At 42.2% G+C, this 12,959-nt stretch overlaps 1 protein-coding gene across 2 annotated transcripts in view; it reads left to right on the plus strand.

Moving 5' to 3' along the window:
• Positions 1-12,959, plus strand: part of FRMPD2 (FERM and PDZ domain containing 2) — a 127,943-nt gene that overhangs the window by 51,445 nt on the left and 63,539 nt on the right. For both annotated transcript variants that reach the window (XM_010383729.2, XM_030940836.1), the window contains 2 exons: positions 2,529-2,676; positions 3,379-3,517. In XM_010383729.2, coding sequence (XP_010382031.1) covers positions 2,529-2,676; positions 3,379-3,517 — 287 coding nt within the window. The remainder of the gene's footprint in view (positions 1-2,528; positions 2,677-3,378; positions 3,518-12,959) is intronic.

The following is a 12,959-nucleotide window of genomic DNA, read 5'->3' on the forward strand; positions in this document are numbered from 1 at the left end:
AGAGCACAGTGGACTCCAGTGCGCACTGCACGTGGTTCTGCGGTCACTGATATGGAAAAAGGCTTGTCCTTTTTGGATCCCACATCTCTGACACCAGGTTTTGCCAACCTAAAATAACAACAAAGAGAGACACGCTTTCCAAAGAAAGAGTTTATTCAGGAATTAGCAGGAGATTGCAATCCAGGATATGCATGTTCTAGAGGACTACAGGTGCATTCCAGGAGGCTGGGGGAAGGGGAAGCTTTTAAAGACAAAAGAGAGAAGTACATGTGAGTTGTTTTGAAACAAAAAGATGATTGATTCCAGGGGCTTATTGCAGGAGTTGACATCAGTTCATCGGTGAAGACAGAGTGTCAGGCAAGTGTTCTTGTGTGAATGGCTAGATGTCCTTGTGCAGCTGGCTGTCCTTGTGCTGCTGGCTATCCTTGTGTGACTCATGTAGCAAGCAACAGTATGGAAAACGTTTCCTGTGGTGTTTTTCGGTATAGGCAAATGCATGAGTGCCCCTCCCTCATGGCCTTTTGGCTGCACTTTATTAGAGTTAGACGTAAGTGACCTCATTTTGGTATTGATAACTTTCACACCATTACTGTAAATATCGTGTTGCCACAGCTGGATCTCTTTAACCACTGTGTGGAGGCTGAGCTGGCATCACACTGGCCTTCTGGCAAAATCCTCTCTCTCCCAGCCCATCTGGCTTAGGTGTCATATCTCAGTGTTCCTCTATTTCCCCATTTGCAGTAGGAGAAGCTCACGAACTTGTATGATTCTTTTTTGTACTGAGCAGGGCTGGTGACAGCATGTTCTTATCCCCATAGTTCTCAGACCTTATAAAGATCTCTCTCCCAAATAAGAACAACTGTTATATGCTTTGATGTGATCAACTGATATTTGCTTGACCTTCCGTAAAGTGTGAATACAGGTGTCTTTAAGAATTGTATTGTTACTGATCTATAACATGCAATCTAATCCAGTGTGCTTGCATTGTGAGTGCACCTGCACTCACAAATCCACTTATATCCTACCTGCCTACTCCCAATCAGGTGGCCATCCTGAGCCCCTCCCATGTGGACAATTCTACAACTGCCTAGCTAGGGTCATCTTGGGGAAATCACTCAAAAGTGACTACCTCTAGGGTTTGGATATAGACCAACTTGGGAGGGTTTACCAACCAACCTTTGGTGGAGAACTGCCTATCTCTTGGGAAGAATTCATCCTAAGGGAAGGGTGAGTCCAGTGTGGGGCATCAGATTCAGCAGCAAGGGCAGAGGCAGGTGGCAGAGGTGATGGAGGTCTGAGTGCAGTGTGGTGACTGCTGTTTAAACCCTGGGCACCCCCTTCCCACCCCAGCATGCATATGCATTGGGAGAAGAGGCTGGTCACCAGTTTAAAAGTTCTGCCTTCCAAAACTAGCAGGACTTCTGTGCCCAGGCAAGCTGCTAGAGAATGCTTTGGGCTGAAAGGGTAGACCACTGAGAAGGAGGAGCCACTTTGAGTGTGTGGTAGAACAGGACAGGGGCAGACCTGCAGCAGTCCCCAGGAGTGGCCGGGGGCACTGGAGGTGTTGAGTTTTGCTGTGAAGAGAGCAGAGGGGTGAGGGAGGGGCCTTCAGTGGCTGAGGCTGATTCAGCCTCCCTCCCAGAGGTACTGGAGAACACACTTGCCAGGATTTGAAGTCCCGAGCTTGGGTTGGTGGAATTTTCAATCTAGAACCACTTGGGTCAAAGGGCAAATTGACTCCACTTACACCAAGTCTTAGGCGGCTCAGGCCGCTCTAACAAAATACTACAGAGGGGGTGGCTCAAAAATAGACACTCCTTTCTCACAGGTCTGGAGTTTGGAAAGTCCGAGAACACAGTTCCAGCTGATTTGGTTCCTGGTGGGGTCCTCTTTCTGGCTTTCAGAGGCCTCCTTTTCACAGTGTCCTCACATGGCTGAGAGAGGAAGCTCTGGTGTCTTCCTCCTCTTATAAGGACGCTGATCTCATCATGGGGGCCCCACCCTCATGATCTCATCTAAACATAGTTACCGTCTAAAGACCCCACCTCCTAATGCCATCAGATTGGGTGTTAGGGCTTCAACATATGGATTTTGGGAGGACACACATATTTGGACCATAGGATTCCATGGCTGGGGAGGAGCGGGGTGGTCCAGCTGAGGTGGAGGGTTCTGGCACATTGCACAAACTTAGTGAAATTCCTTTTGTTGATTTTCCATTTTATACCCATAAGATGATAGCTGAAGGCAGATATTAAGCAACAGCTTGTAAGATAAGATAACTAATGCTATTTTCTCCTCTCAGTGCTGAGTTTTCCTTACTTGATCCTCTCCTCTTTGTCTGCTCCTTCTTAACACCTTACAACCCCAACAAAGATTCCTCGGTACCAGGTACGCAAAGACTTACCTCCCACTCCTGCACTCACCCTGCTTGTGTGTGACCCTCTGGGTAGGGCTTAGGGCTGTGAGTCTGAGGGATGGTGCATTCCCTACTGCTTCTCCCTCCACACATGCTTCTATTTCTATTTCAGGCAAAGAGTTTTTTTTCCTGGACAGTGAAACCAGATTGTGCAAAATAGCTCCTGAAGGCTGGAGAGAGCAACCTCAGAAGACCTCCACGAATACCTTCACACTCTTCCTGAGGATAAAGTTCTTTGTCAGCCACTATGGGATGCTTCAGTGAGTGCTGCAAATGTGTTCATTTGTTCCTTAAGGGATTTATGTATGTCCAGGCTGATGGAGAGGTAATGGATCGACAAATGCTTTGCAAACTGTAAATTACATACAAATAACAATAGCTATTGTGGTTGGTTTTCTGTTGATTGGATTCTGATCAAGATAGAACAAAGGGGAAAAATCTGTTTTTTTTTTTTTTTTTTTTTTTTTTTTTTTTTTTTTTTTTTTTTTTATGCATGCCCTGGTCAAAATGAGAATATGCCCTTTTGTTTCAGACATACTCCACTCAAGGTCAAAATTCTCTGTCTGTGACCCCAAAATGCCCCCTCACCTCCAACACACAACTCAGCAGCTCAGTCATGAGGGTTAGAAGACAGAGACATGGGTTTGCGGTTTGATCACTGCTTCTTTATTTCTTTGTTTATTAGAAACACTACCGAACTGATTATTAGCTTCCTCACTCAAACCAGAGCAAGAAACACCTCTGTAAGTTTGTGTGAAGTGAGTTATCCTGAACTAGGGGCAGGAGACATGGCGTAAGTGGAGGACAGCACACTTGTCTTGCTGGCATTGCCTCTGAATTCTATTGAGTTGCATCTCGTCTTCTCTACTTTCCCAACTTCCCACAGTGAGAAAACCCACTGGTGCTAATGTTCTCCCTTTCCCTTAGCAACCCAACTTTCTTTATTGCTACTTCTTTCCCAGGCACAGCCTGACAAGGCACCAGTTTTACCTGCAGCTTCGGAAAGATATCCTGGAGGAGAGGCTATACTGCAATGAAGAGATGCTGCTGCAGCTGGGGGTCCTTGCCTTGCAGGCTGAGTTTGGCAATTACCCTAAGGAGGTAGGGGTGAACACCTGGGGTCTTTGTGTGGCATCACTGGAAAAACAGTTACAGGATGAGGGCATGTGTTAGTAATGTGGAGACTCTGCTTTGAATATTGTTAGCATCTACCAGTTACATTAGAGTAAACTACAGTTATCCATCCATCCATCCATCCATCCATCCATCCATCCATCCACCCACCCACCCATCCATCCACCTATTCATTGATTCATCCATCCACTCATCTACCTATTTACCTGTCTATCCATCCATCCGTCCATCCGTCCGTCATCCATCCATCCATCCATCCATCCATCCATCCATCCATCCATCCATCCATTCACCCATCAGTCCACCTATTCATTGATTCATCCATCCACTCATCTACCTATTTACCTGTCTATCTGTCCGTCCGTCCATCCATCCATCCATCCATTCATCCATCTATCCATCCATCCATCCGTCCATCCATCCATCCATCCATCCACCCATCCACCCATCCATCCACCCATCCATCTACCTATCCATCTATCTACCCACCCAGCCACCCACAAACCCATCCACCTATTCATCCAGAAAGCATTCATTGAGCACTATTTGCTAGACTATGCTAATATGGTTCTAGTCTAATAGGTACCTCCTAAAGACAGTAATTTACTAATTTATTGAATTCCTAACATAATCACCATAATCAATAATCATAGCCAACCTTTATTTTTAAAATTTATTTTTATTTATTTATTTATTTTATTTCAATAGGCTTTTGGAGAACAGGTGGTGTTTGGTTACTTGAATAAGTTTTTTAGTGGTGATTACTGAAATTTTGGTGCATTCATCACCCGAGCAGTGTACACTGCACCCAACATGTAGTCTTTTATCCCTCATCCTCCCAACCCTTTCCCCAAGTCCCCAAAGTCCATTGTATCATTCTTACGTTTTCTCATTCTCATAGCTTAGCTCCCACTTATGAGTGAGAACATACGATGTTTGGTTTTCCGTTCCTGAGTTACTTCACTTAGAATAATGGTCTCTAATTCCACCTACGTTGCTGTGAATGCCATTATTCCATTCCTTTTCATGGAGTCAGAGGATAAAGAAATTGTGATCTATATCTATATCTATATCTATATCTATATCTATATATCTTTCATTGATGGGCATTTGGGCTAGTTCCATATTTTTGCAATTGGGAATTGTGCTGCTATAAACATGCGTGTGCAAGTGTCTTTTATGTATAATGACTTCTTTTCCTCTGGGTAGATACTCAGTAGTGGGATTGATGGTTCAAATGGTAGTTCTACTTTTAGTTCTTTAAGGAATCTCCACACTGCTTTCCATAGCGGTTGTACTAGCTTACATTCCCAACAGCAGTGTAGAAGTGTTCCCTTTTAACCACATCCATGCCAGTATCTATCATTTTTGATTTTTTCATTATGGCCATTCTTGCAGGAGTGAGGTGGTATCACATTGTGGTTTTGATTTGCATTGCCTTGATCATTAGTGATGTGGAGTATTTTTTCATATGTTTGTTGACCATTTGTTTATCTTGGTTTTTTTTAGTATTATACTTTAAGTTCTAGGGTACATGTGCACACTGTGCAGGCTTGTTACATATGTATACATGTGCCATGTTAGTGTGCTGCACCCATTAACTCTTCATTTACATTAGGTATATCTCCTAAAGCTATCCCTCCCCTGTACCCCCACCCTAGGACAGGCCCTGGTGTGTGATGTTCCCCTTCCTGTGTCCAAGTGTTCTCATTGTTCAATTCCGCCTGTGAGTGAGAACATGAGGTATTTGGTTTTTTGTCCTTGCGATAGTTTGCTGAGAATGATGGTTTCCAGCTTCATCCATGTCCCTACAATGGACATGAACTCATCCTTTTTTATGGCTGTATAGTATTCCATGGTGTATATGTGCCACATTTTCTTAATCAAGTCTATCATTGATGGACATTTGGGTTGGTTCCAAGTCTTTGCTATTGTGAATAGTGCTGCAATAAGCATACATGTGCATGTGTCTTTACAGCAGCATGATTTATAATCCTTTGGGTATATACCGAGCAATGGGATGGTTGGGTCAAATGGTATTTCTAGTTCCAGATCCTTGAGGAATCACCACACTGTCTTCCACAATGGTTGAACTAGTTTACAGTCCCACCAACAGTGTAAAAGTGTTCCTATTTCTCCACATTCTCTCCAGCACCTGTTGTTTCCTGACTTTTTAATGATCACCGTTCTAACTGGTGTGAGATGGTATCTCATTGTGGTTTTGATTTGCATTTCTCTGATGGTGAGTGATGATGAGCATTTTTCATGTGTCTGTTGGCTACATAAATGTCTTCTTTTGAGAAGTGTCTGTTCATATCCTTTGCCCACTTTTTGATGGGGTTGTTTGTTTTTTTCTTGTAAATTTGTTTGAGTTCTTTGTAGGTTCTGGATATTAGCCCTTTGTCAGATGAGTAGCTTGCAAAAATTTTCTCCCATTCTGTGGGTTGCCTGTTCACTCTGATGGTAGTTTCTTTTGCTGTGAAGAAGCTCTTTAGTTTAATTAGATCCCATTTGTCAATTTTGGCTTTCATTGCCATTACTTTTGGTGTTTTAGACATGAAGTCCTTGCCATGCCTACGTCCTGAATGGTATTGCCTAGGTTTTCTTCTAGGGTTTTTATGGTTTTAGGTCTAACATTTAAGTCTTTAATCTATCTTGAATTAATTTTTGTATAAGGTGTAAGGAAGGGATCCAGTTTCAGCTTTTTACATATGGCTAGCCAGTTTTCCCAGCACCATTTATTAAATAGGGAATCCTTTTCCCATTTCTTGTTTTTGTCAGATTTGTCAAAGATCAGATGGTTGTAGATGTGTGGTATTATTTCTGAGGGCCCTGTTCTGTTCCATTGGTCTATATCTCTGTTTTGGTACCAGTACCATGCTGTTTTGGTTACTGTATCCTTGCAGTACAGTTTGAAGTCAGGTAGTGTGATGCCTCCAGCTTTGTTCTTTTGGCTTAGGATTGACTTGGCAATGCAGGCTCTTTTGTGGTTCCATATGAACTTTAAAGTAGTTTTTTCCAATTCTGGGAAGAAAGTCATTGGTAGCTTGATGGGGAGGACATTGAATCTATAAATTACTTTGGGCAATATGGCCATTTTCATGATATTGATTCTTCCTATCTGTGAGCATGGAATGTTCTTCCATTTGTTTGTGTCCTCTTTTATTTCGTTGAGCAGTGGTTTGTAATTCTCCTTGAAGAGGTCCTTCACATCCCTTGTAAGTTGGATTCCTAAATATTTTATTCTCTTTGAAGCAATTGTGAATGGGAATTCACTCATGATTTGGCTCTCTGTTTGTTGTTGGTGTATAAGAATGCTTGTGATTTTTGCACATTGGTTTTGTATCCTGAGACTTTGCTGAAGTTGCTTATCAGCTTAAGGAGATTTTGGGCTGAGATGATGGAATTTCTAAATATACAATCACATCATCTGCCAACAGGGACAATTTGACTTCCTCTTTTCCTAATTAATACCCTTTAAGCTCTTTCTCCTGCCTGATTGCCCTGGCCAGAACTTCCAACACTATGTTGAATAGGAGTGGTGAGAGAGGGCATCCCCATCTTGTGCCAGTTTTCAAAGGGAATACTTCCAGTTTTTGCCCATTCAGTATGATTTTGGCTGTAGGTTTGTCATAAATAGCTCTTATTATTTTGAGATATGTCCCATCAATACCTAATTTATTGAGAGTTTTTAGAATGAAGAGCTGTTGAATTTTGTCAAAGGCCTTTTCTGCATCTATTGAGACAATCATGTGGTTTTTGTCTTTGGTTCTGTTTATATACTGGATTATGTTTATTGATTTGCATATGTTGAACCAGTCTTGCATCCCAGAGATGAAGCCCACTTGATCATGGTGGATAAGCTTTTTGATGTGCTGCTGGATTCGGTTTCCCAGTCTTTTATTGAGGATTTTTGCATCGATGTTCATCAGGGATATTGGTCTGAAATTCTTTTTTTTTGTTGTGTCTCTGCCAGGCTTTGGTATCGGGATGATGCTGGCCTCATAAAGTGAGTTAGGGAGGATTGCCTCTTTTTCTATGGATTGGAATAGTTTCAGAAGGAATGGTACCAGCTCCTCCTTGTACCTCTGGTAGAATTTGGCTGTGAATCTGTCTGGTCCCAGACTTTTTTTGTTGGTAGGCTATTAATTATTGCCTCAATTTCAGAGCCTGTTATTGGTCTATTCAGGAATTCAATTTCTTCCTGGTTTAGTTGGGAGGGTATATGTGTCCAGGAATTTATCCATTTCTTCTAGATTTTCTAGTTTATTTGCGTAGAGGTGTTTCTAGTGTTCTCTGATGGTAGTTTGTATTTCTGTGGGATCAGTGGTAATATCCCCTTTATCATTTTTTATTGCATCTAGTTGATTCTTTTATCTTCTTTATTAGTCTTGCTAGCAGTCTATCAATTTTGCTGATCTTTTCAAAACACCAGCTCCTGGATTCATGGATTTTTGGAAGGATTTTTTTGTGCCTCTATCTCCTTCAGTTCTGCTCTGATCTTAGTTATTTCTTGCCTTCTGCTAGAAATTTTAATTGTGATGTTAGAGTGTCAATTTTAAATCTTTCTTGCTTTCTCTTGTGGGCATTTAGTGCTATAAATTTCCCTCTACACATTGCTTTAAATGTGTCCCGTAGATTCAGTTATGTTGTGTCTTTGTTCTCACTGGTTTCAAAGAACATCTTCATTTCTGCCTTCATTTCGTTATGTACCCAGTAGTAATTCAGGAGCAGGTTGTTCAGTTTTCATGTAGTTGAGTGGTTTTGAGTGAATTTCTTAATCTGAGTTCTAATTTGATTGCACTGTGGTCTGAGAGACAGTTTGTTATAATTTCTGTTCTTTTACATTTGCTGAGGAGTGCTTTACTTCCAACTATGTGGTCAATTTTGGAATAAGTGCGATGTGGTCCTGAGAAGAATGTATATTCTATTGATTTGGAGTGGAGAGTTCTGTAGATGTCTATTAGGCTCGCTTGGTGCAGAGCTGAGTTCAATTCCTGGATATCCTTGTTAACTTTCCATCTTGTTGATATGTCTAATGTTGACAATGGGGTGTTAAAATCTCCCATTATTATTGTGTGGGAGTGTAAGTCTCTTTGTAGGTCTCTAAGGACTTGCTTTATGAATCTGGGTGCTCCTGTATTGGGTGCATATGTATTTAGCATAGTTAGCTCTTCTGATTGAATTAATCCCTTTATCATTATGTAATGGCCTTCTTTGTCTCTTTTGATCTTTGTTGGTTTAAAGACTGTTTTGTCAGAGACTAGGATTGCAACCCCTGCCTTTTTTTTGTTTTCCATTTGCTTGGTAGATCTTCCTCCATCCCTTTATTTTGAGCCTATATGTGTCTCTGCACATGAAATAGGTCTCTTGAATACAGCACACTGATGGGTCTTGACTCTTTATCCAATTTACCAGTCTGTGTCTTTTAATTAGAGCATTTAGCCCATTTACATTTAAGGTTAATATTGTTGTGTGTGAATTTGATCTTGTCATTATGATGTTAGCTGGTTATTTTGCTCGTTAGTTGATGCAGTTTCTTCCTAGCATCAGTGGTCTTTACAATTTGGCATGTTTTTGCAGTAGTTGGTACCTGTTGTTCCTTTCCATGTTTAGTACTTCCTTCAGGAGCTCTTGTAGGGCAGGCCTGGTGGTGACAAAAATCTCTCAGCATTTGCTTGTCTGTAAAGGATTTTATTTCTCCTTCACTTATGAAGCTTATTTTGACTGGATATGAAATTCTGGGTTGAAAATTCTTTTCTTTAAGAATGTTGAATATTGGCCCCCACTCTCTTCCGGCCTGTAGAGTTTCTGCCAGGAGATCCACTGTTAGACTGATGGGTTTTCCTTTGTAGGTAACCTGACCTTTCTCTCTGGCTGCCCTTAACATTTTTTCCTTCATTTCAACTTTGGTGAATCTGACAATTTTGTGTCTTGGAGTTGTTCTTCTCAAGGAGTATCTTTGTTGCATTCTCTGTATATCCTGAATTTGAATGTTGGCCTGCCTTGCTCGGTTGGGGGAGTTCTCCTGGATAATATCCTGCAGTGTGTTTTCCAACTTGGTTCCATTCTCCCTGTCACTTTCAGGTACACCAATCAGATGTACATTTGGTCTTTTCACATAGTCGCATATTTGTTGGAGGCTTCATTTTTTTTTTTTTACTCTTTTTTCTCTAAACTTCTCTTTCACTTCATTTCATTCATTTGATTTCAATCACTGATACCCTTTCTTCCAGTTGATTGAATCAGCTATTGAAGCTTGTGCATTTGCCACGTAGTCCTGGTGTCATGGTTTTCAGCTCCATTAGGTCATTTAAGGACTTCTCTACGCTGGTTATTCTAGTTAACCATTCGTCTAATCTTTTTTCAAGGTTTTTAGCTTCTTTGTGATGGTTTCGAACTTCCTCCTTTAGTTTGGAGAAGTTTGATCATCTGAAGCCTTTTTCTCTCAGCTCGTCAAAGTCATTCTCCGTCCAGCTTTGTTCCATTGCTGGCAAGGAGCTGCATTCCTTTGGAGGGGGAGAGGCACTCTGATTTTTAGCATTTTCAGTTCATCTGCTCTGTTTTTTCCCCATCTTTGTGGTTTTATCTACCGACCTTGTCAGTCTGCTCCTACTGGTGGGTGCCTCCCAGTTAGGCTACTTGGTCTTTGGTGATGGTGACGTACAGATGGGGTTTTGGTGTGGATGTCCTTTCTGTTTGTTAGTTTTCCTTCTAACAGTCAGGACTCTCAGCTGCAGGTCTGTTGGAGTTTGCCGGAGGTCCACTCCAGACCCTGTTTACCTGGGTATCAGCAGCAGAGGATGCAGAGCAGTGAATGTTGCTGAACAGCAAATGTTGCTGCCTGATTGTTCCCCTGGAAGCTTCATCTCGGAGGGGTATCCTACCATGTGAGGTGTCAGTCTGCTCCTACTGGTGGGTGCCTCCCAGTTAGGCTACTCGGGGATCAGGGACCCACTTGAGGAGGCAGTCTATCGGTTCTCAGATCTCCAGCTCTGTGCTGGGAGAAACCCTACTCTCTTCAAAGCTGTCAGACAGGGACATTTAAGTCTGCAGAGGTTTCTGCTCCCTTTTGTTCAGCTATGCCCTGCCCCCAAAGGTGGAGTCTACAGAGACAGGCAGGCCTCCTTGAGCTGTGGTGGGCTTCACCCAGTTTGAACTTCCCTGCTGCTTTTTTCACCTACTCAAGCCTCAGCAATGGTGGGCACCCCTCCCGCAGCCTCGCTGCTGCCTTGCAGTTCAATCTCAGACTGGTGTGCTGGCACTGAGTGAGGCTCCATGGGTGTGGGACCCTCTGAGCCAGGCATGGGATATAATCTCCTGGTGTGCCGTTTGCTAAGACCTTTGGAAAAGTGCAGTATTAGGGTGGGAGTGACCCGATTTTCCAGGTGCTGTCTGTCACAGCTTCCCTTGGCTAGGAAAAGGAATACCCTGACTGCTTGCACTTCCTGGGTGAGGCGATGCCTTGTCCTGCTTCGGCTCATGCTCAGTGGTCTGGGCCCACTGTCCTGCACCTACTGTCTGACACGCCTCAGTGAGATGAACCCGGTACCTCAGTTGGAAATGCAGAAATCACCTGTCTTCTGCGTCGCTCACTCTGGGAGCTATAGACTGCAGCTGTTCTTATTCGGCCATCTTGGAATTGCCCCTGACCATTTGTATCTCTTCTTTTGAGAATTGTTTGTTCATGTCCTTAATCTACTTTCTGATGAAATTGTTCACTTTTTTTCTTGCTGATTTGTTTGAGTTCTTTATAGATTCTGGATATTAGTCCTTTGTTGGATGAATAGATTGCAAAGATTTTCTCCTATTCTGTGGGTTGTGTGTTTACTTTGCTGATTACTTCTTTTGCTGTGCAGAAGCTTTTTAGGTTAATTAAAACCCATCTATTTATCTTTGTTTTTGTTACGTTTGCTTTTGGATTCTTGGTCATGAAGTCTTTGCCTAAGCCAGTATCTAGAAAGTTTTTTCTAATGTTATCTTCTCAAATTTTTATGGTTTCAGGTTTTAGATTTAAGTCTTTGATCCATCTTGAGTTGATTTTTGTATAAGGTGAGAGATGAGGATCCAGTTTCATTCTTCCACATGTGGCTAGCGAATTATCCCAGCACCATTTGTTGAATGGGGTGTCCTTTCCCCACGTTACGTTTTTGTTTGCTTTGTCAAAAATCAATTGACTGTAAGTGTTTTGCTTTTTATCTGGAGTCTCTATTTTGTTCCATTGGTTTGTATACCTATTTTTATACCAGTATCATACTGTTCTGGTGACTATGGCCTTATAGTGTAGTTTGAAATCAGGTAATGTAATGTCTCCAGATTTGTTCTTTTTGCTTAGTCTTGCTTTGAATAGTAACAGCCAACCTTTATTAAAAGATCACTATGTACCTGGCATTTACCTAGACATTTTCGATTTATGTTAACTCAGCTCTCACAGCAACATTGTAAATTGGTGTGATAATATCATAGAGTTGATATTATCACGCAGTTTCCTAGAAGAGTGATCTGAAGTTCATGTGGCTAGTACATTGTAAAGTCTAAATTTGAGCCCAGATGTGTTACTCCAAGGCCAATGCTGATTCTTCTGGGATACACTCTTCTCAAATGGCAATTCTAATCTTGTTGGCCAAGCCCTTGCCCTTGCCCCTGCAGCAGAATCATATGCAAGTTTCTTTGATTTAACTGCCTATGATAGTCCTCTGTTATAATCCTCAGGGAGTTAATGGAGTTAATTACTTGTTATTTGATTTTCAGATGCCTATTAGTAGGGAAGGATTATGCTAATGTATTTACTTACCTAATTAGGATTTAAAATGGGGACACAAGGCAGGAAGGAGAAACCAACCCCTTGAGCTGTTATAGAGAGCAGTGTAATTTTGCTTTCGGGGTTTATGCAGCACTTCCCCCATCTCCTGCCCATGTTCTGGATGAAAGGAAAGGCTAGGGAACAGACCTCAACAGAGACCAAGCAGTGTGACATTGCATCTGAATGTGGAGTCCATCTCTGGATGCATCAGTAGGAGCAGAGAGGAAGGAGCAAAGGAGGGGAAGTTTCCACCAATCTCTTCCCTGGTGACCTCCCAGTCAGCACAGTGGGCTTTATCTTGGATAGCACTCACCACTGTCATGTGACAAATGCTGGATACCACTGGGGAATGCTTAGCCTGGAGAAGAGATGGTCTTCTTTAAGAGACCTTCTTTAAGAGACCTTCACTGCGTGAAGGAGGAATTCACTGCTTAAAAAAAAAAAAAAAGAAGAAGAAGAAACAATGAAATGTTAACCACACCCACCCCACCCTTCTGCCCCAGAAATCTTCAAAAGGACCTTTAAATCCTTGAAATCCTAAGAGCTGGCAGGTACTTGGGCCTTTGAATGCCCTTTCCCATAATGTCTGCTCATCTGTCTCAATGT

The sequence above is a fragment of the Rhinopithecus roxellana genome, chromosome 11, assembly GCF_007565055.1.
Source record: "Rhinopithecus roxellana isolate Shanxi Qingling chromosome 11, ASM756505v1, whole genome shotgun sequence".
Lineage (NCBI taxonomy): Eukaryota > Metazoa > Chordata > Mammalia > Primates > Cercopithecidae > Rhinopithecus > Rhinopithecus roxellana.